The 27,012-nt window shown below is 46.3% G+C and overlaps 1 protein-coding gene across 1 annotated transcript in view; it reads right to left on the bottom strand.

Annotated features, from left to right (window-relative positions):
- Positions 1 to 27,012, bottom strand: part of LOC144753414 (DPY30 domain-containing protein 1-like) — a 194,696-nt gene that overhangs the window by 100,524 nt on the left and 67,160 nt on the right. The window contains exon 3 of the mRNA XM_078641112.1: positions 25,360 to 25,488. Coding sequence (XP_078497238.1) covers positions 25,360 to 25,488 — 129 coding nt within the window. The remainder of the gene's footprint in view (positions 1 to 25,359; positions 25,489 to 27,012) is intronic.

The following is a 27,012-nucleotide window of genomic DNA, read 5'->3' as shown; positions in this document are numbered from 1 at the left end:
TGGCATGCTTCATCATTGGCCAGTCCATCCCACTGTGTTAAGACACTGCCAATATGGTGGTCTCAAACTTTGTTACAAGGGAGAGCAAGATAAGTATTTCTGGTCAATCAAGGGTCCTAAAACGACTTCTGTGTAAAACCAGGGAATTCCCTTTATTCAGTGGGTATGCAGTGTAAAATTAAAAAACAATGCTGGATGTTGACATGAGTCAATGTCTCGGATATCCATCATAATCAACAATTGCAAACATGTTTCGGCAACAAAAAGATACCCCAATACAAAAACAGAGGGGTCTAGGGCCTTCATTGGGGCAAATAACGGTACCCACATAGTCCATGCTGCATGCATGTCCATGCACATAGGTAAGAATAGGTCTTAACTTTACTCGTCTGGTAAACTGTTATTGCCTGTAATGATAAAACATAGTTCCCTTATTTATATCTGGATATTTGGTTCATATCTTCTTGTGGAAGTCCCTGTGGTGATTCTCAGTGCATATTTTGCAGTAGATTGATATTATGATAAATAGCTTGTGTCACACTCATGAAAAACACTCTTCTCACACATCTGACGTGTGAACACACGAACGTGAGCATGCACAACTTTTGCATCTACTTACCCTATTGCTTTAGGGTCCAAGCAAACAAGTCACACTGGTGGGGAATCACTCCTGTAGTCACACACTAATAATACTTTTATAACTACCGCAAAGTAAGCACTGATAACCACCACAGGGCCTTCCACAAGAAGATAGGAACCAAATTTTGAACCACTCTCCAAGCTGACCCTAAAAAGCAGACACCCGACCCCTCTCCCACTCCCGGGGACAAGCACCTCCCCGGGGCTAAAAGACACTCAAAAGTAAGCAAGATTGTTCAGACCTCATTAGAGGCCTGCCCCATTTCTCAACCACTCTGCAAACGCGCCTCCCTGTGCAATACTGGTTGGGGGATGAAGTACCCCTGGTTGCCAAGGGTCGTTACGGGCCAAGAACCCCTATTGTTGCGACAAGTAAGTCCCCCACAGAGGGAGTGCTCAGACCTCGTCTGAGGCCCTGTCCCCTTTCTCAACCACTTTGCAAATGCACTTCCTAGTGCACTACTGGTTGGAGGATAAAGTCTCCTTACCTCCTTAGGTTCGTTGGGGCTAAGAACTCCTATTATTGCCACAAGGAAGTCCCCCACAGCGGGATTGCTCAGACCTCGTTGGAGGACCCGCCCCCTTGCTCAACCACTCTGTAAACCACCTTGTGGTGCACTACTGGTTGGGGAATGAAGTCCCCTTGGCTGATGGGGGTAGTTGGGGGCCAAGAACCCCTATTGTTGCCACAAGCAATTCACCCTAAAGAGCAGACCACACCTGACCAGTCTCCCACGCCCGGGGACCAGCACCTCCCCGGGGCCAAAAGACACCCACAAGTAAGTCCCCCACAGCAGGATTGTTCAGACCTCGTTAGAGGCCCCACCTCATTTCTCAACTACTCTGCAAACGCCCCTCTTTGTGCACTACTGGTCCGAGGATGAAGTAACCCTGGCTGCTGAGGGTCGTTTGGTGCCAAGAAGCCCTATTGTTGCAATAAGTAAGTGGCCTACAGTGGGATTGCTCAGACCTTGTCTGAGGCCCCGCCCCCTTTCTCAACCACTCTGCAAAGGCACTTCCTAGTGCACTACTGGTTGGAGGATGAAGTCTCCTTGCCTGCTTAGGGTCGTTGGGGGGCCAAGAACTCTTATTATTGCCACAGGCAAGTCTCCCACAGAGGGATGCGCAGACCTCGTTGTAGGACCCACCCCCTTGTTCAACCACTCTGTAAACATTGGGGGATGAAGTCCCATTGGCTGATGACGGTCGTTGGGGGGCCAAGAATCCCTATTGTTGCCACAAGTATTTCACCCACTGCAGGATTGCTCAGACCTCATTGGAGGCTCAGTCTCCTTTTTCAACCACTCAGAAAACGTGCCTCAAGGCACACTAGTCTTGGGGTATAAAGTTTAGGGGTGAGCTTGCCGGTAAACGCTGCTCTGCCGGCAGTTGGTGGAGTTTTTACCCAACTCTGCATTCCAAGCAGAGCACAGAGTGGCAAAACGGCTGAACAGAGTTTACCACCCACACCTGTAAATGTCAATGTCAAATGTTCTAGTTTAGCACACATATCACCGGAGAGGTATCAGAGACTCACACACCCACTCAGACACTCATATACCCACTTACAGCCCCACCCATACTCTCTCACACCCACATACAAACCTACTCAGACACTCATACATCCACTGAGACACACATGCACTCACTCACACACGCAGTGTCACAGGTTAGAGGTTACAGTTAGGAAATAAAATTTAAAAACCTTAAAAATTCACTTAAGAAAAACAAAGGTTATAGGGACGTTATAGTTAGGAAATAGATTTTTTTTAAAACATAGAAATTCACTAAATAACCAAAGGTTACAGGGATGTTATAGTTAGCAAATAAAATGTAAAAAAACTTTACAAATTCACTGAAAAAAACAAAGGTTACAGGGACATTATAATTAGGCTCAGATTTCACTCCAACAGAACCAGTGAAATTTAGTAGTTATAGATACCTGAGGTAACTGTAACTTACACCCCCGCATTGCACTGCTTATGACTGCACATATTACATCAATCATGATATGGTCAGTGACATCACTGATGACATCATCCACAGAACCACTCAGACACGCACTCACACCACCATACAACCTCTTATGCACCCACAGAACCACTCACATGCCCTTTCACAGACCCATACAAGTACTTACACAACTGCTCACTTATCCATAGAGCCACTCATACACCCACTCACTCACAAAGCCTGATCATACGACCAGCCACTCACCCATACAGCCACACTCACATCCACACACTCACCCATACAGTAAGTGACATACCCAGTTATTCACCTATACAGCCAGTCATACGCCCACTCACCCATACATCTTCTCAATAGAGCTACTCACTCACCAATAAAGCTACTCACACACTCACTGACACACCCACACAACCACTTACATACCCATTCATACATCCATGCATCACTCACACACCCACTCACTCACTCTCCCAATTTTGGCAAAAAGGCTAAATAGGGTTATTGTCCCTTGAGTTTTGGTGCCCCAACATGGTTTTATCCCCGGTCTCAGTAATGCTGATCATGTCAGGAGGGTCATTGCACTATTGAACTTGGCAGCAATCCATAAGCTGCCGATAGGGTTTGCCTTTTTAGATGCTGAAAAGGCATTTGATAAGGTGTTTTAGGGTTTCTTATGGGCAGTCATGGAGTGGAAAGGGTCAGGGTAGTATTTTATACAGGCCATTAAAGCCCTGTATAATGCGCCAGAAGCTACTGTTTGTATAATGAACCGGTAGTTGGATAGGATTCTAATTTGAAGAGGGACCAGGCAGGAGTGCTCCTGCTCACCATTATTATTTGCTCTTTTTATCAACCCTTTTTTATCCAAGCTTGAGAAAAACTTCCACATTAAACCGGTCACAGTCAGCTGGGTGGAACATTGAGTTTTGGCTTACGCGGCTGACATCGTGGTGATTACATCTGATCCTGCGGATTACCCATAATACAAGAATTAGCTAGGCACTTTGGACTAGCTTTAGGCTATAAGCTAAATGAGGGTAGAACACAAATTTTGTGTACTAAGGGGGCTAGGTTTAATGATGCTCGTGTTATGGGTAAAGTAGTATATCTAGGGGTTAAACTTACAGCAAGTTTAGATAAGTTGGTGGAAACAATTTAGTACCGCTATGGGAAGAAACCAAGTGAAGCCTGGAAAGAATTGATCACTTGAACCTACCATTATCTGGGAAGTGTAATGTTCTGAAAATGTTTATTCTCTCTAAAGTGTCATATGTCTTTAGGTCCGTCCCATTGGAAATTGATAACTTTGGGCTTTCTAGACTTCAAAAGGTCTGCTTCAGGTTACTGTGGGGAAACAGAAGCTCAAGGTGGGCAGTTAAATATATGGTTCTTCTGAGACATCATGTGCGGTAGTCTGTTTCCAACTTTTGTGGCTATTATTGGGCATATATGCTTCAACACACGGATATACAATTTATGAAATGGCTTTGGGGGGTGACACAGCCAGATTCTTGGTCAGAGTTTTAGAGCCTAGTTATTATAAGAAAACTAGGTTTAAGATTGTTAAAGCAGCATACAAGCTGTGGGTACAAGTCAAACGGAAACTAGGCATTTCTAAAATTTACTTTTATACACTGATGGCAGCCCCGGTGGTGCTTCTGCTAGTATTTCATGATGCAACCATGTTAAGGTGGGCAGAGAAGGGCCTCTGGTTGTGGGTGACTTATATAGCAATGGACAACTCTGGGCGTACTGTGATCTACAGGAGGATTATTGGTTACTGAGGGGAGATTTTTTTTAATTCCTTCAGTTATTTGATTTCCTATGTAAAAACATAAAGGATACAAATACACTTTTAAAAAGTCCCTTAGTAGAAGCAGTAATCCGCAAAGACAAGATTGCCCTGATATATGATTTCTGATACAGGCATGTCTAACGATGTGGAGCAGTAGAATAGGAAATGGGAGATAGGTTTGGGTGTTGAGGGCAAATGGGTTCAATAATCACTTGAACTGTGTAGTAGGTCATTGCTAACAGCTAATCTCAAGAGCTAACACTTTAAAACTCTATGTTTCACACTTCGACAAAGGTGGCTAAATGGGGTGGTAGGTTTGATGGTAAATGTGAGCGCTATGGTAATATGGATACCAAAATCATTCACATGTTTTTCACATGCCCAAAGGTAATAACCTCTATACAGGAAATTGAAAGATTATTGGGGTTAGTAGTCCACATCAACATCTGCATCACACCTTCTTTGTTGATTCTGGGCGTACCTGGGAGGCAGACAATGGCAAAATATACAGACAGGAATCTTGTTTATTATTATTTGTTTTGCTCTAGTCCGAATATGTAAAACGGGGGATTGGCTAAGTCCTGATCTTTCAACATTTTCATTGTGGAGGTCAAGATTGTTAACAATTTACCATATGGAAACCTCATTGGATAAGTTTAAAGGACATATGAAACAGTGCAGAGGGGCTAGCATTTGGGCTCTGTTAATATCTTGGATGGAGAGAGTATTAGAATAGCACACTGGCACTTTTCAAAGATGAATTATCTTAACTAATTAGCCTCCCGAATAAGAAATGCGTTACTTACCTGTAACTGCAGTTATCCAGTATTGGTGTCTTTCATAGATTCACATGCCTGAATCATTCCCCGTTGTCAGAATGGGAGTCCCCGGTATATAAATAAAGTAATGTCCCATAGACATATAGATAAATGGGCCTAAAGGCCTCACATTAGTAACCGATCCCTGTCCTTTTGTAGAAAGGAACAAACTCTAGAAAAGAGCCAATCAGCTGTAACCTCCCTCTAGAACCCTCCTGGAAGGAGCCTCAGTCCCTCAGATTTTCGTACGCAAAAAGCTAAGCAGGCGTATTACGGAGAGAAGAAGGTGAGCCCTTCCAGGGGAGGCGGGAGGGTTGCATGTGAATCTATGAAAGACACCAATACTGGATAACTGCAGTTACAGGTAAGTAACGCATTTCTTATCCAGTATTAGGGGTGTCTTTCATAGATTCACATGCCTGAATCAGAGTAGCAAGCAATGAACAATGTACATTTCGATTTGCATAGGATATAAAAATCATTAGATAAAACCATATCAAAGGACTACCAGAAAGATGCATTTGCAATCAAGAAATACCATCAAATCATACAGTAGAGAAATGTGCATACATGAGAAGGATGGAGGGATGCAAGAGGGCTCACCTTTACTGAAACAGATGACGAAGTACTGCTTGTCCCATCGCAGCATCCTTCATGAGTTCTGTGTCCAGGCAGTAATGCCTGGTGAAGGTATGTGGCAACTTCCATGTTGCCGCTCTACAAATGTCTATGACCGGCACTCCTGCAAAAAGCGCCATGGACGTAGATATTGCCCTGGTAGATTGGGCTCGCACCTTAGATTGCAGGGGCTGCCCTGCTAGTTCATGATAAAACGAAATAGCTGCAGAAATCCAGTGGGATATACTTTGCTTGGTGAGTGGAAGGCCTCTTCTGGGTCTACTGTAAGCTACAAATAGCTGATGAGACTTCCAGAAGGTTTTTGTCTTTTCAATATAGAATTTAAGGCAGCACTTAAGATCTAGAGAGTGCAACGACCTTTCCGCTGCCGTCGTGTGACTCGGGAAGAAAGAGAGTAAGACCACCGGGTCGATGAGATGGAAGTCCGACGGGACTTTTGGAATAAACTTTGGATTTGTCGGTAAGATTACTCTATCCTGTTTGAATTGCAGGAAAGGCTCCTGTATTGATAAAGCTTGGAGCTTACTCACCCGTGTTGCGGAGGCGAGTGGCAGCAGGAGGGCTGTCTTCCAAGAGAGGTATTTCAGGTCAGCCCTGTGTACCAGCTCAAAGGGATGCTTCATAAGCTGGTTAAGGACTGTGTTCAGGTGCCAGGTAGGTGGCAAAAGTCTCACAGGGGGAAAGGTCTGTAAAGTCCTTTTAAAAACTGCTTGCCCAATCTGTTAGACCAAAGAGAAGGGCCAGTAGGAGATCTTCTGTAACGGGATATCGCCGCCAAATGGACCCTGATGGAAGCATGAGCCAGGCCTGAGTTCGCCAGATGGAGAAGATAAGGCAATATTTGTTCCGGAGAGGAAGAGAAAGGATGTATACCTTGATCTTTACACCAGATGCAAACCTCTTCCATTTCAAAGAGTATGTTTTGTTGGTGCTATTTGCCCGTGCCCGAGCCAAGATTGCTCTACATTCTGGCGGGATAATCAAACTTTGAAATTCTCTGAACTCAGGAGCTAAGCGGCTAATTTGAGTGAGGCCAGATTCTAATGCTGGACTTGCTGGTTGCACATCGTGAGGAGAGATGGGAACTTCCTCAAACGTATCGGCGGTTCCAGAGATAGACGGTGGAGTTCCGTGAACCAATGTTGGCGCGGCCAAGTCAGGGCTACCAGAATGAGAGTACAAGGCTCCACCTTCAGCTTTCTGAGGACCCTGGGAATCATTAAAACGGTGGAAAGGTGTACGCAAAGACGTTGCACCATGCGATCGAAAATGCATTCCCTAGGGACCCTTTCTGGGGATGCCAACTTGCGAAGTGTGGGCATTTGGTGTTGGACCTTGTGGTGAACAGGTCGATCTGGGGAGTGCCCCATCGGGAGAAAATTTGGTTGAGGATTCCTTGATCCAGTTCCCACTCATGAGACGTCGTTCTCTGTCTGCTTAATGAATCGGCGAGCACATTGTCCATGCCTGGAACATACTCCGCCCAAAGAGACATATTGTTTCCGATTAGCCAGTTCCAAATTTTCTGCGACTCGTGAGAGAGTGTCATAGAGCGAATCCCTCCTTGTTTGTTGAGGTAGTGCATCGTTGTAGTGTTGTCTGTACGGACGAGCACTAGGGAATTTTTGATTCTCGGAAGAAAGGCTTGCAGGGCAAGGAAGGCTGCCCGCCGTTCCAGGATATTGATATGGAGCCCCTTTTCTAAGGGGGACCACTTCCCGCTTATCTGTAGCTCTTGAAGGAAAGCTCCACAACCTTCCAAGGAAGCGTCTGTTGTGATCATGCGGTGTAGCCGGAACCAGAAATGGTAAGCCTTGAGAAAGGTTTCGAACAGATATCCACCATTGCAGGGCCTTGACTAGCTGAGGAGTTACTTTGATGAGATCGTCGAAAGATCCTGTGCATTGGACTCATTGTTTTGAGAGTGCCTCCTGGAGGAGGCGCATCCGTAGCCGGCAGTGAGGTATCAAGAGGATACATGATGACATCATCCCCAGTAGAGATTTGAAAAGTCGGACTGTTAAGGTCCTCTTTGAAGCTACACGCATAGTCAGCGTCAAAAGCTTGTTCTTTCTCTCTTGAGATGGGAATGCTCTCCTTAGTCGTGTGTCGAGGGTTGCCCGAAGAGCAGGACGCGAAATTGAAAGTGTCTGCATGCCACTGCAAATCTTAAATATTTATTGTGATTTCTGTGAATCGGGATATGGAAGTAAGCGTCTTGAGTCTTGAAGGTCCAGGGACGTCATGTAATCTTCCACTTCCAGGAGTTGTAAGACCTCCTGGATCGTTACCATGCGAAATGACTGCTTCTTCAGGAATTTGTTGAGGCCCTGAGGTCCAAAATCGGTCTCCACTTCTTCTCTTTTTTCTGAATTAAAAAGAAGCGGGAATAAAATCCCCTTCCCCGTTGTGACGGAGGTACCTTCTCTATTGCCCCTTTCTGGAGCATAAGAGAGACTTCTCGGAGAAGCAGCTGTAGATATTTGTGATTCATTGGGCGGGGAGGAATATGCGTGAATTCCAGAAAATGGCCGAATTGAACTAATTGAAGGACCCAACCGTCCGTGGTAATCTTCTTCCAATTTGTTAAGAAATGGGAAATCTTTCCTCCAATCCTTGATGAGGGAAATGAATCCGGGACTGGCTGAAGAGACATGTCATTGTCTACGTCCGTTGTTTTTCTGCTGTCCTTTACCACGAAAGGACGACTTGCCATAAGAAGATTGTTGTCCATGTTGCTGGCGTTGCTGATATTGGGGTCGACTCTGTCCTGAAGAGTATGAAGACCTGTATTGGTAGTTTCCTCTATAAGAGGACTGTCCTCTTCTTCTAGACCATGGGTACTCACAAACTTTCTCTCGGGGGCCAAATTTACAGTGTGGTTTGTGGCCGAGGGCCGCACTGGTGGGGGCGGGGTCAGAGGGGTAGGGGGCGGGGCTAAAGCAAAACGAAAACTTGTGACCGTGAGGTTGCACACAGGTCCCTGCAGCAGATGCCTTCATCCACTGAGCTACCAGACCCAGCATACATACATCTCTCTCCCTCCTGCCCTCCCTCTCCATCTCTCTCTCCCTCCTGCCCTCCATCTCCATCTCTCTCCCTCCTGCCCTCCCTCTCCATCTCTCTCTCCATCCTGCCCTCCCTCTCCATCCTGCCCTCCCTCTCCATCCTGCCCTCCCTCTCCCTCCTGCCCTCCCTCTCCATCCTGCCCTCCCTCCCTCTCTCTCCCTCCTGCCCACCCTCTCTCTCCCTCCTGCCCTCCCTCTCCCTCCTGCCCTCCCTCTCCCTTCTGCCCTCTCTCCCTCCTGCCCTCTATCTCCCTCTCCATCTCTCTTTCCCTCTTGCCCTCCCTCTCCATCTCTCTCTGCCTCCTGCCCTCCCTCTCCCTCCTGCCCTCCCTCTCCCTTCTGCCCTCTATCTCCCTCCTGCCCTCTCTCTCCCTCTCCATCTCTCTCTGCCTCCTGCCCTCCCTCTCCCTCCTGCCCTCTCTCCCTCCTGCCCTCCCTCCTGCCCTCCATCTCCCTCCTGCCCTCTCTCTCCCTCTCCATCACTCTCCCTCTTGCCCTCCCTCTCCATCTCTCTCTCCCTCCTGCCCTCTCTCTCCCTCCTGCCCTCCCTCTCCCTCCTGTCCTCTCTCTCCCTCTTCATCTCTCTCTCCCTCCTGCCCTCCCTCTCCATCTCTCTCCCTCCTGCCCTCCCTCTCCGTCTCTCTCTCCCTCCTGCCCTCCCTCTCCATCTCTCTCTCCATCCTGCCCTCCCTCTCCATCTCCATCCTGCCCTCCCTCTCCCTCCTGCCCTCCCTCTCCATCCTGCCCTCCCTCTCCCTCCCTTGCCCTCCCTCTCCCTCCTGCCCTCCCTTCTGCCCTCCCTCTCCCTCCTGCCCTCCCTCTTCCTCCTGCCCTCCCTCTCCATCTCTCTCTCCCTCCTGCCCTCCCTCTCCATCCTGCCCTCCCTCTCCCTCCTGCCCTCCCTCTTCCTCCTGCCCTCCCTCTCCATCTCTCTCTCCCTCCTGCCCTCCCTCTCCATCCTGCCCTCCCTCTCCCTCCCCCTCTGTCATCTCACTGTGTGTGTGTGTGTCTGTCTGTGTCAGCCTTCAGCCTGGGCTGAGACAGCTTCCTCAGCGCGCACACACAGACAGCCGCACCAAAGTACTTTGCAGGTCTTTAAAAGACCATTTACATGTTTTTGAGGCTTTGTTGTAGCGCCCCTGCATCTCCACTCTAACAATCACCGCTCGCTCGGCCCCACAGAGCAGAGGCTTTGTTGTATTTCACCTCTTAGCGCCCCTGCATCTCCACTCTGCTCTGTGGGGGCCGGGGGAGAAGTGATTGTCAGAGTGGAGATGCAGGGGCGCTAAGAGGTGAAATATAACAAAGCCTCTGCTCTGTGGGGGCTGGGGGAGCAGTGATTATCAGTCTCTGAGTCCTCTAAGTCAAGCGCTGCTGCGGCGGTGTTTGCGAACACTAATAAATTATTTTTTTAAGCACAGGTACGATTGTCTGCAAGGTCCGCGGGCCGCCAAGGAAGGCTTGCCGGGCCGCTGGCGGCCTGTGGGCCGTACTATGAGTACCCCTGCTCTAGACCCATGAAAGGACTGGTTCTTGTACTGGAGAGTGCCCACAGCCCTAGCAGTGTCCATGTCCTTTTTTATATTCTGCAGCGCTTCCTTAATTTTGGAGCCGAAGAGCAATTGGCCATCATAGGGCATATCTAATATTTTCGTTTGCACCTCATGACGAAAGGAAGTTGCTCTCAGCCACCCTTGCCGTCGCAAGACTGCTGCTCCAGCCAGCAGGCGGAAACCTGTTGCAGCGATATCCATCGCACAGTCTATTATTTCTGAAGCCGAGGCTATATCAGGTAATTCTGATAGATACGGGGCTATATCCGCCCATAATTGTCTATTGTAGCGTCCCAAATGCGCTAAGGCATCGGCCACCTTTACCGTCATTGCAGACATTGAGGAGAACCGCTTCCCAATGTTGTCCAACCTCCTGCCTTCCTTATCCGGAGGTGTCGATAACAGGGCAGAAGGATTCCTGGAGTTCTTCTGTCACCACTGAATCCGGTTTGGTGTGTCCTATCAAACAAGCCGGTGCAGTATCAGGTGCTCTATACTTTTTATCCAAGCGAGGTACCACCGGAGGTACGGAGGAAGGGTTCTGCATGACTTTAGTACCCTGGCTCCATAAATAATCAATAATGGGTATTGATCTAACTGATTTTTTGAGAGGTTCTTTAAAATCATACAAGAAGCAGTCTTGTTCTTGAGAGACCATTGATATTTTAAAACGTTGAACGGCCCTCTCAACTACGTTATGGAACCCTCCAATGTAGCCTGGTGGTGAATCTGTGGGCGCTGGCACTGGAGACGCGGGAGAGGGAATGACATAGTCATCCCAGTCACCATGCATAGATTGAGTATCTTGCAGTTCTCCTTCTTCCTGTTGCTCTTCCTCTTCCTCTTCCTCATCAGAAGTCGGAGGATGTTGCAGATTAAACCGCTCAGGCTGAACACTCAAATGTGGAGGCCGTGGTCTTGGTGAAGGAGATACTGTGGTAGGTGGAGGAGCAGGAGACTCTGGAAACCTCTGTTTGTAGTCTTGAATGAGGTACCTTAAGTCAGTGACTAAAGAGGCTGGGAGGCACACCATAGGAGGAGGTGGTGGATGATATTCCTCCTCCTGATCCTCTTCTTCATCCGAACTTTGACATTTTACATGAAGCTCCGAAGGGCTTGTAGCCGTCTGAAACATGTCTCCTTCATCTGAATCCTCCTCTTGAAGAAGACATGCTGGAGGCAGTGATTGAACTCTGCTTGGTGATGTTAAAGCCGGCGTCAGCGCCTTTTTTGTGATCCTTAGGCGTACACATGTGGTATGTAGGCCAGAATCCATCATCGTCGATGAGGTCGTCGACGGTGGAGCGTTAGTGGAGTCATCGTCGACGGGGCTGCTGTCGATGGTGGAGACATCCCTGTCATCGACGATGTCTTCATCGACGGTATCTTCGTCAACGGTGCTTTCGACGACGAACCCTTCGTCGACGTCTTCGTTGATGGTGCCGATGTCAACGATATTGGCTTTGTTGTCGATGTCGTCGCCGATCCCGTTGTCGGCGAGGCCAGCGTCGACGGGGTCTTCGATGTCGACGGTGTTTTCTTGATGGCTATCGTCGACGACAACGTCCTACCTGCCGTCGACGATGGGGTCGTAGTTGTCGACGAGGATAATGACGACGACGCCGTTGACTTAGAAACAGTCGTCGTCGACGTAGATACATATGAAGCAGAAGACACAGCATTTCTCGACGATGAAGATGTCGTCGACGATGCCATCGTCGACTGTGTCAAAACAGGCTTTTTGAAGGTGTGAACTTCCTGAGAGGAAACTTTCACAGAAGTTGCCTTAGATAGACCCTCTGAAGACGTCTTTGATGTCTTCTTTTGAAGAGGAGCCGTAGGGCTAGGAGAAGCCATCCTTGGTCTCTTTAGAGAAGATTTTGAAGAGACTGAAGAACCTTCACTTCCCTCAGAAGATTCAAGGTGGTCCTTGTCTTTCAGCCCCTAGCCAAATTAAAAGGCGTCCCTCACGGTCTTTGAGGGTTTTACTGGAACATACCTTGCAGTCTTTAGAAGAATGGTCCGGATACAGGAAATATAGGCAGTCTTTATGCTGGTCATCAACATGTAGCCTTTTCTTTCCACATGAACCACAGGATCTAAAAAGACCCTTTTTTGGTGTGTCAGCCATGATAATATCAGCAATCACAGAAGAAACAGGATAAAATATCCAAGAACACTGGAAACCAGTTGTGAAGAAAAAATCTGAGCAGAGCTCAGAGGAGACTCCCTTACACAACATGCGGTAGAAAATCTGAGGGACTGAGGCTCCTTCCAGGAAGGTTCTAGAGGGAGGTGACAGCTGATTGGCTCTTTTCTAGAGTTTGGTCCTTTCTACAAAAGGACAGGGATAGGTTACTAATGTGAGGCCTTTAGGCCTATTTATTTATATGTCTATGGGACATTACTTTATTTATATACTGGGGACTCCCATTCCGACGACGGGGAATGATTCATGAAATACACCCCTAATACTGGATAAGTTTCGCTTTCTTGTTTGTGATAGGGTAAGGTCTTATCTGAGAAGTCTGTGCTGCTTTATTTCTGTGATAGAATGTAGTATTTGTTTTATTGCTATTTAATGGGATGGACTTCTCCTGGTACAGTGGGTGTGAACATTTGCTGGGATGGAAAAGAAGGGTACAGTATTAAAGGCTGTTAAAAGTTGAGGATCAATTCTGGCTGCTATGGTTTCTACCACTAAGATGATGCTATTAGCTGACCTGCAAAGTTATTGCTGCAATATGTGATGGATTGTTACATTTCTGATGCATTTCCTTTTTTTTTTATTTGATATCTTTATTGAGTAGAGATCACGAATACAAATTATATCGTACAATTTATCATAAATCAGATGTGTGGTGCAAGAACAGTGTGCTAAGCTTATTTTTCACAAAAAGAACAAAAAAGAAGATGCAAAATATATAGCTACAACAGATCAAACCTTAAAACCTGCACAATCCAATTACATCCAATGTTGCATATATTACAAAAATGAATCCGATGAAACAATATTTCGTAGCTATCCTGTTGACAGTCTGTTATAAATAAATAAACCAGAAAAATGGTGCATGGAAGATCAGGATTACTCAGTCTTCTGATTCCATATAAGCTCTAACCGGGCCCCATATTTGCTGCCCCAGTGCCATTTTTCGCCTTCCCTTCATAACGTACAGATTGTATGCCAAATTATAAGTAAATAAAAATAGAGTTCGCCATACGTCAAATGAGGGAGGTTCACTTTGCAGCCAACATGAGGCTATACATAGCCTTAGAACCGCTGTGGCCACAAATATTAGATAACCAACGTTGTTGCTAGGGTCGGCTTGTACACGCCCCGTATCTATACCAAGCAGAATCTGCATGGTTGAGAGCTGAAAGGGTGTACCCAAGATCTAAGATAGAAACTTATTTACATGCCCAAACAATTCTAGTAATTTTACACAAGTGCCAAAAATATGTGTTACATCCGCCTGATGGGCGCTGCATCTGAAACATTTTCCATCTGGGTCTCCTCCCCACTTTGAGATTTTGTCAGGAGTACGGTACATATAAAACAAGGTCTTATAGTGTTGTGTTTTAAGATTAGCAGACATGAGTATTCGTCCAGCAAGCTCAATAGATCTCTAAAACGGTATTCCAGTACATCCTAACCTATTCTCCCATTTACTCACTTGTACTTCTATGTCATTGGGCATGGCCTCTAGCATTAAATTGTACAATACTCCAATTCGGGCGCCTTTTTTATTAGCCTCAATAAGAGGGTTAGGTATCATGCTTATATTCATATCTGTTAAATACTCACGCATTTGCAGATATTTATGGAAATGTGTAGTTGGTAATTGATATTGTTCCTTCAACTGAGTGAATGACTTTAAGCCGTCCCCGGTATACAAATCCCCCACAGTAATTAGCCCTCTTGCTCGCCAACTAACCATGATACGATCCCAACAAATACTGGGATGTAAAATCGGGGCAGTCAATGGGGTATAGGTAGAAGCCTTTTCAATTTTGTATACTTTTTTATTGCCTTCCAGACTTTATAGGCTGCAATTACCACCTTAAATCTGGTTCTTTTGTAGTAATTCCAATCTATATTGAGAAAAAGGCGGTTCCTGGCTTCCGCCCCCAAGAGCAGACCATATATTGAAGGTTGCAGTGCTAGCTCCGCAGGTTCTACCCCAATGAGTAAAATATTCATCCGCTGGAGCATACACGCATAGTAATATAGAAGAAAGTCGGGAACCAACCAGCCACCAACTGCCCTAGGGAGTACCATATATTTTTTAGCACGCCGCTCTTTTCCTTGCGCCCATATGAATTTCATACAGATCGCTTGCAGCTGTTGATGTATACAAGAGGAATCTCTAGTGGTACACAGCGATAAAAATATAAAATCTTGGGTAATACCATCATTTTTAAAGTATTGCATCTGCCTACCAGCGTCAAATGTAGGCATTCGCATTGATCCAATTGTTTATGGATCCCGTTGAGCAATTTCTGCCAATTAGATTCTACCGTAGTCGAGGCCGAGGCACTAATCAGCACTCCTAAATATGTGACCTCAGTTAGGGCCCGGGTATCAGAAAAAGACTTTATATTGATACATAATATCGGAGTCTTAGCAGTGTTTAGTTTATACCCAGATACCGAGCCGTATATCGTCGCTAGATGTTCGATCTCAGGCATAGCCAAAGACTGCCTTGGAGAGAGCACGGCAACATCATCGGCGTACGCAAATACCCGATATTGTTGATGTTGTATCCTAACTGGGGGAATCCGAGGGCTCTTCTCCACCATTTTTAAAAATGGATCTATGTAGAGGGCAAATAACAGCGGGGAGCATGGGCACCCTTGCCTGGTCCCTATCTGTATTAGCACCACTGCTAATTGTAGCCCCATTACATAGATCCGTGCCTTGGGTTGTTGATACAGCACCTGGATAGATTTTATAAATTTTGGCCCGAACCCTTGAAGCTTCATCAAATCCCATAAGTAGGCCCACGACACTTGGTCGAAGGCCTTCTCTGCATCCAACAGTATAAGGCTCAATGGGATCCCCAGGCCGTTTGCATAATCTATTAAAGTGATCACTCTATTAGCATGGTCAGTTGACCCCGCTTGGGGATGAACCCATGCTGATATATAGAAACTAGTGGGGATATCACCTCTGAGAGCCTTGTGGCCAGTATTTTCGAATAAATTTTCCCATCAGTGTTTAGTAACAAGATAGGCCGGTATGAAGCTGGTTGCTTCTCCAGTTTCCCCTTCTTTCTGAAGACCACTATACTGGCCTCATCCCACGTTTTAGGATGGTTCCCAATCTGTGCCATCCTAAATGTGGCTAACATGTCATGTTTCAAAACTTGAAAAAAAGATTTGTATATCTCCAGCGGAAGCTTGTCAGGGCCCGCTGCCTTACCTGCTGGAAGTGCATTAATTGCTGCTTCAAGTTCAGACATCGCTAGTGGAGCCTCCAATTTATCTGCGATTTCCTGATCTAAGTTTTGCTCACATATTTGTCTGAGCAAAGATAGAGCTTTACTAATGTCATACTCTTCACTAGAATATAAGCGAACATAGACTTGTCTAAAAACTTCCAAAATTCCCATCTCGGTTTCTACAATCTGCCCAGTTTCGTTATTAATACTTTTAATTCGCTGTGCAACTTCCCTAGTTCTCATTCTCTGGGCCAGACACCTGCCACTTGCCTCCCCGTACTCATATAACAGCTGGCGCTTAGTCTCCTAAATTTTTGCCGCCTCCTTACTCCAGTGATAATTTACCTTTGCCTTACATCGGGCCACCTCTGCTACTGAATCTTGAATATCTCTACTACCGCATATATCTTGAACCAGACGCTCTTCAGCCTTTCCTAAATCACTATATAGCTCCTGCAGCTTATGGCGTAATTGTTTTTGTGTGTACAACCCAAAGCTGAGCACCTCCCCCCTGAAAGCCGCTTTGAACGTATCCCAGACTATCCCCCTCTCGGTACTCCCTCTATTAGGTCTTTCGGGTTTTTACCCATTTCATACGCTGATGATACTCAGCTGCTGTTTACTTTTAAAAACTTTACTCCCGAGGTAAGGCAAGCTTTCTCGAATGGCATGACGGCGGTCGCCAGCTGGATGGCCAGGAACTTTCTCCAGTGCAATGTGGGAAAGTCGGAAGTCATGCTGTTCGGGGAAGCAAAAATCCTGTGGACCCCTGACTGGTGGCCTACCAGTCTGGGAGAGGCCCCCTCCCCTAAACAGGTGGTGAAAAATCTGGGGGTCCGTCTTGACCATGACCTCACTCTTGTACATCATGCCAACACTATGGTGGGGTCTTGTTTCCATGTCATCAGCCTTCTTCGGAAAGTGTTTCCTCTTCTCCCTGACAGCACAAGGAAGACCCTGGTCCAGGCCCTCGTATTGAGTCGCCTGGACTACTGCAATGGTCTACTCTTAGCGGCCAATGAAGGCGTGCTAAACAAACTTCAAGTGGTACAGAATACCGCGGCACGCCTGGTGACAAATGCCCCCCCCCAGAACACCATCCCGGCCCCCTTCTTAAACTGCTCCACTGGCTCCCTATCCGGAAACGGGTGGAATTTAAGACCTGCTGCGTGGTGCACAAAAGTCTCCATAACCTAGGGCCGCCCTATCTGGCCGAAAAATTTGTCCATCATCGCCCCTCTCGTAACTTACGCTCCAGTAATCAGCTGTTACTGCAGATTCCCCGACATAACAAGACCAGACAGGGAGGACGTGCCCTTTCTGTCATGGGTCCACGTCTATGGAATAACCTCCCCCTTTCCCTTAGACAGTGCTCTAGCCATTCAGCCTTCAGGAAGAGTCTCAAGACAACTCTGTTCCAGTATTAGCGCCAGCTTGGACCTGTTTCCCCCCACAGCACTGCGCGGAGATACACCTTCGGGTGTGATTCCGGCGCGTTACAAACCCATAAATAAATAAATAAATAAATAAATTATAATTGAAAAGCCCTACAACCCACTCTCTCATATACTCTTGAAATTTTATGTCCAACAGCAGCTTGCGGTCGAAGGTAGATTCTCGAGGGTTGCTAGGAGGACAGAATATCTGAATAGACAAGACTACAGGACCATGGTCAGACGTGGCTCGGGGATACACTTGCATTTGTGCATCATGAAGTAAGCTTTGTGGCGCTAAGAAATAATCGAGGCGCACCAATTTTTGGTGTGGTGCCGAGTAAAAAGTATATCCCGGGTTGCCACTTCTGAGATGAGACCAGGCATCAGCCAACCCATGTGAGGTAACGAGTGCTTGTAATGCTCTATATACTTTAGGTTTCCTACCAACATACACATATTTGTCGTTACCTAATGAACCAGGTTGGAGATTGATATTTAAGTCCCCGCAAACTATTACTGGGGTAGGCCATGTTGCTAGCTCAGCATTAAGATGTTCTAGAACCGTGGTCTCATCGAAGTTAGATCCATATTTGGAGCATACCGTGCACTTAAAGGTTCCTATGATACATTCTGTAATTGCTCACCTACCGCCGTTATCCTCTAAAGCCCGTCCAGAACCCATAACATGCTTTCTCGCTAATATAGCCACCCCGCGGGTCGTAGAGCTTTGCTTAGTACATACTAACGCATTATACCCAAGCTCACTCAAAAGTTTTCGCTTAGACCATGCTACATGCGTCTCTTGAAGAGAAATAATGTCACAGCTGAGCCACTGCAATTACTTTATTTATATACCGGGGACTCCCATTCCGACGACGGGGAACGATTCATGAAAGACACCCCTAATAATGGATAAGTTTAGCTTTCTTGTTTGTGATAGGGAAAGGTCTTATCTGAGAAGTCTGTGCTGCTTTATTTCTGTGATAGAATGTAGTATTTGTTTTATTGCTATTTAAAGGGATGGACTTCTCCTGGTACAGTGGGTGTGAACATTTGCTGGGATGGAGAAGAAGGGTACAGTAGTAAAGGCTGTTAAAAGTTGAGGATCAATTCTGGCTGCTATGGTTTCTACCACTAAGATGATGTTAGTAGCTGACCTGCAAAGTGATTGCTGCTATATGTGATGGATTGTTACATTTCTGATGCATTTCCTTATGCTGCTGTTTGTACTTATTTCTATCTTTGTATCTCTCTGCTGAATACCATGTAGTATCATTTGTTTTGCTTATACTAATAAAATGTCAAAATAAAAAAAAAACACTCACACAGCCACTTACTCACCCATACACCCAATCCCACAGCCACTCTTCCATACAGCCACTCACACACCAACTCATTTAGCCAAACACTCACTAAAACAGCCACTCACTCACCGATATAGCCACCTACATACCCAGTCAATCACGCATACAGCCATATAGATACCCACTCACTCACCCATACAGTCACTGACACACCCACGCACTCACCTATACAGCCACTCTCTCACCCACCCATAGAGCCACTGACACACCCACTCACTCACACACCCATTCATCCACTGACACACCCACTAACTCACCAATACAGCCACTCACACAACCACTAAGTCACCCACAGAGCTACTTGGACACGTACTTATACACATATACAGCCACTCAGACACTCACTCACACACCGGTACAGTCAGCCACCCACTCATGCACAGTGACTCAGTTGAAACTATGGTAAAAAATGAATCACTTCTTAGTAGTACACAAAGTATACTGATTTAACTTTTGTAGTACCTTAGTATATATGCTTAACACACAAACACTTTTAGAAAACACTCACAATCACTTGATGATGTCATCAGTGATGTCACTGACCATGTCATGAGTGATGGAATATGTGAGGTAATAAGCAGTGCATTGTGGGGCATAAGTTATAGTTATGTCGGGTAACTATAACTGCTGAATTTCAATGGTTTTGTAAGAGTGAAAGCTGAGATTGACTATAACATATCTGTATCCATTGTTTTTTCAGTGAATTTCCATTTTATATATATTTTTTTATTCCATTTCCTAACTATAACGTCCCTGTAGCCTTTGGTTTTTTAAGTGCATGAATATATATATATATATATATATATATATATATATATATATATATATATATATATATATATATATATATATATATATATATATATATATATATATATATATATATATATATATATATATATATATATATATATATATATATATATATATATATATATATATATATATATATATATATGGCTCCTTTATATGGTGCACCCTGCAACCTTACCTACACTGAATCTGCTCACCTGAATAGATTATTGTTCTTGACTTTTACTGGGTGCTCCCTTGTGTCTAGAGAAAGCTATACATCTGTGATAAGCTCTAATTAGAGAGAAACACATGTCAGGGATGGCTTTTATTCATCCCAGTTTGGCCTGGATGTTATTTTACCAACCCACAGTGGTAAAACTGTGCCTGGAGTGGTAAGAAGATCATTTGTCAGCTTGATGTGGATGGCACTGGAAAATCCTATAGCTAAAGACTTTGCTATAACAAGCATTGGAAATGCAATAGGTCTCGCATTAGAAAAGTTGGAGTTATTGGTCTTGTAAATGACATATTTTATTTATTTGTTGGTTTTTAAAATTGCTAAATTGATGGCTTTGTCATTTACAATGCCAATAGTTATAACTTTCGCGAATGTGACACCTATAGCATTTGAAATGCAACATGTTTTGTATTTACGTGACTTAAATGGCAGCTCTGGTCGTTAGGCCACATCTCTAGAGAGCAGGAGAGTGCAGCAGGGGAGAGAAGCACAGCAATGCAATAGGTCTCGCATTAGGAAAGTTTGAGCTATTGGTATTGTAAAGGACACATTTTTTATTTATGTGCTTGTTTTGAAAATAGCGAAATTAATAGCTTTGTTATTTACAATGCCAATAGTTTTATCTTTCGCAAATGTGACACCTATTGTAACACAATATGTGTTGTGAGGGTGAGTGAGGGTGAGGGTGAGGGGTGAGGGGTTGAGGGTGAGTGAGGGTGAGGGGTTGAGGGTGAGTGAGGGTGAGGGGTTGAGGGTGAGTGAGGGTGAGTGAGGGTGAGGGGTTGAGGGTGAGGGGTTGAGGGTGGGTGAGGGTGAGGGGTTGAGGGTGAGTGAGGGTGAGGGGTTGAGGGTGAGTGAGGGAGGGTGAGGGGTTGAGGGTGAGTGAGGGTGAGGGGTTGAGGGTGAGTGAGGGTGAGGGTGGGTGAGGGTGAGTGAGGGTGAGTGAGGGTGAGTGAGGGTGAGTGAGGGTGAGGGGTTGAGGGTGAGTGAGGGTGAGTGAGAGTGAGGGTGAGTGAGGGGTTGAGGGTGAGGGGTTGAGGGTGAGGGTGAGGGGTTGAGGGTGAGTGAGGGTGAGGGGTTGAGGGTGGGTGAGGGTGGGTGAGGGTGAGTGAGGGTGAGGGTGAGTGAGGGTGAGGGGTTGAGGGTGAGTGAGGGTGAGGGTGGGTGAGGGTGGGTGAGGGTGGGTGAGGGTGAGTGAGGGTGAGTGAGGGTGAGGGTGAGTGAGGGTGAGGGTGAGTGAGGGTGAGTGAGGGTGAGGGTGAGTGAGGGTGAGGGTGGGTGAGGGTGAGTGAGGGTGAGGGTGAGTGAGGGTGAGTGAGGGTGAGTGAGGGTGAGTGAGGGTGAGGGTGAATGAGGGTGAGTGAGGGTGAGGGTGAGGGGTTGAGGGTGAGTGAGGGTGAGGGTGAATGAGGGTGAGGGTGAGTGAGGGTGAGGGGTTGAGGGTGAGTGGGGGTGGGTGAGGGTGAGGGGTTGAGGGAGGGTGAGGGTGAGGGTGAGTGAAGGTGAGGGTGAGGGTGAGCGAGGGTGAGGGTGAGTGAGGGTGAGGGTGAGTGAGGGTGAGTGAGGGTGAGTGAGGGTGAGGGGTTGAGGGTGAGTGAGGGTGAGGGTGAGTGAGGGTGAGGGTGAGTGAGGGTGGGTGAGGGTGAGTGAGGGTGAGGGTGAGTGAGGATGAGGGTGAGTGAGGGTGAGGGTGAGTGAGGGTGAGGGTTTGAGGGTGAGTGAGGGTGAGGGTGGGTGAGGGTGAGTGTGAGGGTGAATGAGGGTGAGTGAGGGTGAGGGTGAGGGGTTGAGGGTGAGTGAGGGTGAGGGTGAGTGAGGGTGAGTGAGGGTGAGGGGTTGAGGGTGAGTGAGGGTGAGGGTGAGGGTGAGTGAGGGTGAGGGTGAGTGAGGGTGAGGGTGAGGGGTTGAGGGTGAGTGAGGGTGAGGGTGAGTGAAGGTGAGGGTGAGTGAAGGTGAGGGTGAGGGTGAGCGAGGGTGAGGGTGAGGGTGGGTGAGGGTGAGTGAGGGTGAGTGTGAGGGGAGATGTATATGGGCATATAACGAGAAAGCGAAAGTGAAAGAACAGGTGATGTGGAGGACTCAGAGGTAATCAGAACGGAGCCGAACGCAGAGGAGATGGCTTCGAGCTCCAGTACAGGTAGAGAGAGGAATGACAAGGACACGAGGGGTGAGTGAGGGGTTGAGGGTGAGGGGTTGAGGGTGAGTGAGGGTGAGGGTGAGGGGTTGAGGGTGAGTGAGGGTGAGGGGTTGAGGGTGGGTGAGGGTGAGTGAGGGTGAGGGTGAGTGAGGGTGAGGGGTTGAGGGTGAGTGAGGGTGAGGGTGAGGGTGAGTGAGGGTGAGGGTGAGTGAGGGTGAGTGAGGGTGAGTGAGGGTGAGTGAGGGTGAGTGAGGGTGAGTGAGGGTGAGTGAGGGTGAGGGTGAGTGAGGGTGAGGGTGGGTGAGGGTGAGTGAGAGTGAGTGAGGGTGAGTGGGGGTGAGGGTGAGGGGTTGAGGGTGAGTGAGGGTGAATGAGGGTGAGTGAGGGTGAGTGAGGGTGAGGGGTTGAGGGTGAGTGAGGGTGAGGGTGGGTGAGGGTGAGGGGTTGAGGGTGAGTGAGGGTGAGTGAAGGTGAGGGTGAGGGTGAGCGAGGGTGAGTGAGGGTGAGGGTGAGTGAGGGTGAGTGAGGGTGAGGGTGAGTGAGGGTGAGGGGTTGAGGGTGAGTGAGGGTGAGGGTGAGGGTGAGTGAGGGTGAGGGTGAGTGAGGGTGAGTGAGGGTGAGGGTGAGTGAGGATGAGGGTGAGTGAGGGTGAGTGAGGGGTTGAGGGTGAGTGAGGGTGGGTGAGGGTGAGGGTGGGTGAGGGTGAATGAGGGTGAGTGAGGGTGAGGGGTTGAGGGTGAGTGAGGGTGAGGGTGAGTGAGGGTGAGTGAGGGTGAGTGAGGGTGAGGGGTTGAGGGTGGGTGAGGGTGAGTGAGGGTGAGGGTGAGGGTGAGGGGTTGAGGGTGAGTGAGGGTGAGGGTGAGGGTGAGTGAAGGTGAGGGTGAGCGAGGGTGAGGGTGAGTGAGGGTGAGGGTGAGTGAGGGTGAGTGAGGGTGAGTGTGAGGGGAGATGTATATGGGCATATAACGAGAAAGCGAAAGTGAAAGAACAGGTGATGTGGAGGACTCAGAGGTAATCAGAACGGAGCCGAACGCAGAGGAGATGGCTTCGAGCTCCAGTACAGGTAGAGAGAGGAATGACAAGGACACGAGGGCAGCTTGGGAAGGACTTCTGCTGATTACCTTCAAGTACCGTCTTCCACTGCCAAGTAAACTGCTCTCAGGACAGAAAGGGCAGAGGGGGAGCATGAACCAGAAGACAGGTATAGTGACTAAGCAAAGGGCAGGGCGACAAACAAGAATAATGATCATACGGATAGGGGTTCAAAGGCGGCAAGGATGAGGCTCATGAAATTACGCGTTGGCAATTTGGATAAATACATTAAATGATTACGTTAAACAGAGTAGGCTATAGCCAGAGAGAGGAGGCATGCAGGGAAAGAAGTTAAGGCAAGAGAATCCAGGCCAGACTCTCCTGCTCTGGATTCATAATAGAGTGTGAAGAGGGTTATTAGATGACTTGCAATATTAGGATGTAAAACTGTTAACAAAAAAACCCTTTAGAAATAAACATTTTTACGCAATAAAGTGCTATAGTAGTTTGATGCACTAAAATCACACTAACGCTGCTATGATTGGTTCCTGGCAGTGCTCTTTGCAACCAGACTGGAGATGCATATGAAGCGGTACTGATTCTCACAAGAATGAAAACTGGTCTAATGAACAGACTATATGTTTACAGACTCATCTATGAAACAGCAACTTTGTTACCCACAAAAACATAACTAAAACAGACAATAGGTCCAGGTCATTGTTGAGATTGCACACAACAACTTAAGACACCGAAGGGGAGACACACGGCGGGCAGGGGAGGGGGCGGAGCGGGGAGAGCGGCATGAGGGTGTGAAGCAGCCGGGGCCTTTGAAGTGAAGCTAAGCTTCACTTCAAAGGTGTGGGAGGAGTGTGGCTTTGGGAACAGATGGCGATTTGATGATGTGCACGCGCATTTTAGGTCAATGCGCTTGCGCATTGACCTAAAAGCGCACGGGCACAGCACCAAATCGCCACAGTTAGTTAAACTTTGTTTAAAGCCCTATAGTCTCGCTTCTCTCAATGCGCATGCGCATTGATAGGTCACGAGACCTAAAAATGGCAGAAGGCTGTGCCACTTTCTAGCTCCACATGGATGGCACTGTGCTAATTGAATGCTTAAAAACTCTGCTATAAACTGAGGATAATGAATTTATTTCATCTTTGTGTGTAATGTTTTCTGATGGACTGTGTACGGCCATCATGTCAATTGTAAGAAATGTACCTGCAGATTTTGGTTGCTATCTAACTCTGCTATAGAAACAGACATTTGAGGTAAACAGATTCAGAGTTTGATTTGTGTTGTAGGGTGCTCCATATGAAGGAATTGCACTTTGCCTAAACTTAGGAGATACCCAAAGTTCCACTTATGCTTTTAACACACACACACACACACACAGACATACACGCAAACACACACACACACACACTCACACTCTCTCTCTTTACGTTAAAGGTGACCAATTCCATGCCTAACTTTTCAAGCTAATTATTGGGTATATAAATTACTTTTAGATTAATTGTACTGAAGGCACCTTATCTGAATATTCTGAGAAGACGCCATGTATTTCTCCCTCTGGGACCACGTTGGACAACATTTGTGTACAACATACAAATTGAACAATGATGGCCATCCATGGATGTGTTTCAAAGAGAAGCTAATCAAGCTATGGACCTTTCAACAGGAGTGTTTTGATAGCCCCATGTTTATGCCATCTACTATGAACGCCATACAACATCAACATGTAAAGTTCAAGGAGCCCAGAACCACGTTGCCCATATAACTCTCAGCTTGAGATGATCAGTCCTCATCACACCAACCTTAAATATATAGCGGGGGCTTCCCGCCACTGAAAGTTTTTCAGAAAAGCAGTGGGCCGTCAGGAAAGTACTGCACAATGGCAAAAATATTTCATTCGCAGCTGTCACCCAGCCTTCCGAGCTCTGCCAAGCCTAACCAACTAGGCATCTGCCTGTCAAATTCCAAACATTTGGTTAAGAAAACCTCCCACTTCCAATAATCTTTCCACTCCAATCCCTTCCCCTTCCTCTAAGAGGACTTCATGTCGTTCTGTAGAATTAAGGGACCACATTGATGCAACGCACCCTATGGCCTCATCAGTCCTAAATGCTTCTTCACCAGCATTCCTTGGATTCCATCATATACCTTCTCCTGCACACCCTTATGTGCTTCCAATCTTCCCTGTCTTTTCTGTGAAGTGCTCTAAAGCAGCTTAGAAAGGAGTATGCGAGTGGTATAAATAGTCCCAAAAAAGATTTTTTTTATTTTCTACTGCACATTAGAGGGGTGATGTGTACTCCTAATGACAGGGGATAGAAACATACAATAAGACAGTCTTTTTTTGCTGCAGTCTTCCTAGCAGTGAAGAGTACCAGGGAAAAAGATTAGTCTCGATATACGAACTGGTGCGCTCACCTGCTGCAACGTCTGCTCTTCAAGTTCCCTTTGGATCCTAATCTCTTCCTGCTTGCGCTGTTCTATCATGTCCAGCTCTGCGTGAGCTTCATCCCGTTCCCGCTTCCACTCCTCCTTCTCCAATTCCCTCTAAGCATTGCATAAAGGCAAGAGCATGACCATCAGACTTGGAAATTATCATGATAAAATAAGGTGTGCCAAAACAATGCAAACTTTTCCCACAGTACCCTTGGTAGAGGCTGAAATAACTAAATCTATAAGGAATTGAGGAAAGTTGAGGAATGGTTACAGGCATGCATGCACAGTACAAAACCAAAGCATTTTTCAGAAGATGGGCAGGGAAAAATTCAAGAGGCAAATATTCTTCAAGACGGAGGCTCTCCCAAGACTAATGTTTCGATATGAGACTTCTGATGCAAACTTAAAAAAAAAACAGCGAGAAAAGGGTTCAAGTAAAGGTTTGTGAATTAATCAAACTACCTCCAAGCATAAAAAGCAAAACAAATTGAAGTTGGATTAGAAGTGAACAACAGCTTCCAGACACCTGTGCTTGTCTGCTATGACGTTTCTCTCTGATATTCTGTGTAGCAAATAATTTAAATCGAATGATGATCAGGACTAAAAGGAGCTTAACCAACATTATACACAACATTGCCTTGTCCATGCTGTCACAAATGTAAGCATAGAAGTTTATATAATAATGACAAGAGTTGAATTTTGAATTAACATCATATATTTACACTGCACAAGCAAAAAGTGATCATTTTGTTCCTTTACCCACTCGTGTGGCACATTCTCGTTGAAAGTAAACAACTCATCAGGCGGATGTCTCTTTGGCCACTTAAATTTAAAATGCATTATTTTGCTAACATTGCTATAGGCAAAGGAGATTGTAAGCCTAAAGTGTGCATGACAACTATTATGCAGCAGAACCCCATTCTCACAGATGTCATAGCCAACATTGAGGAGTGGGGTAACTCTTTTTTTGCTTCATGAAAAGTGGATACAGTTATGCATGTTGCTGGCCAACCTAACAGAAAGAATGCAAGGTTTCCTCAAGCCACTGATGTACAGTTCCTTGAGTTTTAAGGTACTACTGGAACAAGAATGAGACAGCATGTCTACTATGCATATTTCCATATTCTGCCATGGTCTAAACTATCGGCTATAGGTTCTAAAGATGCCAAAGTTTAAAAAATGTACATCATATACTCTACGCTAGTGAGTTTTTAAAGGTAAATTTTTAAGGCCAACCATGCCCAATCATAATAACCATTCCTTCAAATAGAAATTGTGCATATTGAAAAAGATTATTTCAGTGCAGTTTAAATTAATTGTGTATATGGTTATGAACCACAACTAGCTACATACAAGGAAGGGTTAGACAAAAGTAACGCTCTCCAGTGGATTAAGCATGTGCATACATGGTTTGGCAAACTTGGGCTAAAGCACTTTTGGGAAACTCCTATTCTATTGACAGCAACAGCCAAAAAGACATTGAAAACTGATGTTTGGGCGTTTATACAGAATAGTGTTTCCCACGACCGAGACACAGGCAGATTAGGTTCTCAGTTCCTACTTATAAAACCATTCCCAGTTTTTGAACAATACCTGGATGAGGTACAGCCCCAGTTGGCAAAAACATTGTATATG

This window comes from Lissotriton helveticus, chromosome 5_1 (genome assembly GCF_964261635.1).
Source record: "Lissotriton helveticus chromosome 5_1, aLisHel1.1, whole genome shotgun sequence".
NCBI classification, from domain to species: domain Eukaryota; kingdom Metazoa; phylum Chordata; class Amphibia; order Caudata; family Salamandridae; genus Lissotriton; species Lissotriton helveticus.
This window is presented reverse-complemented; position numbering and strand designations above follow the sequence as displayed.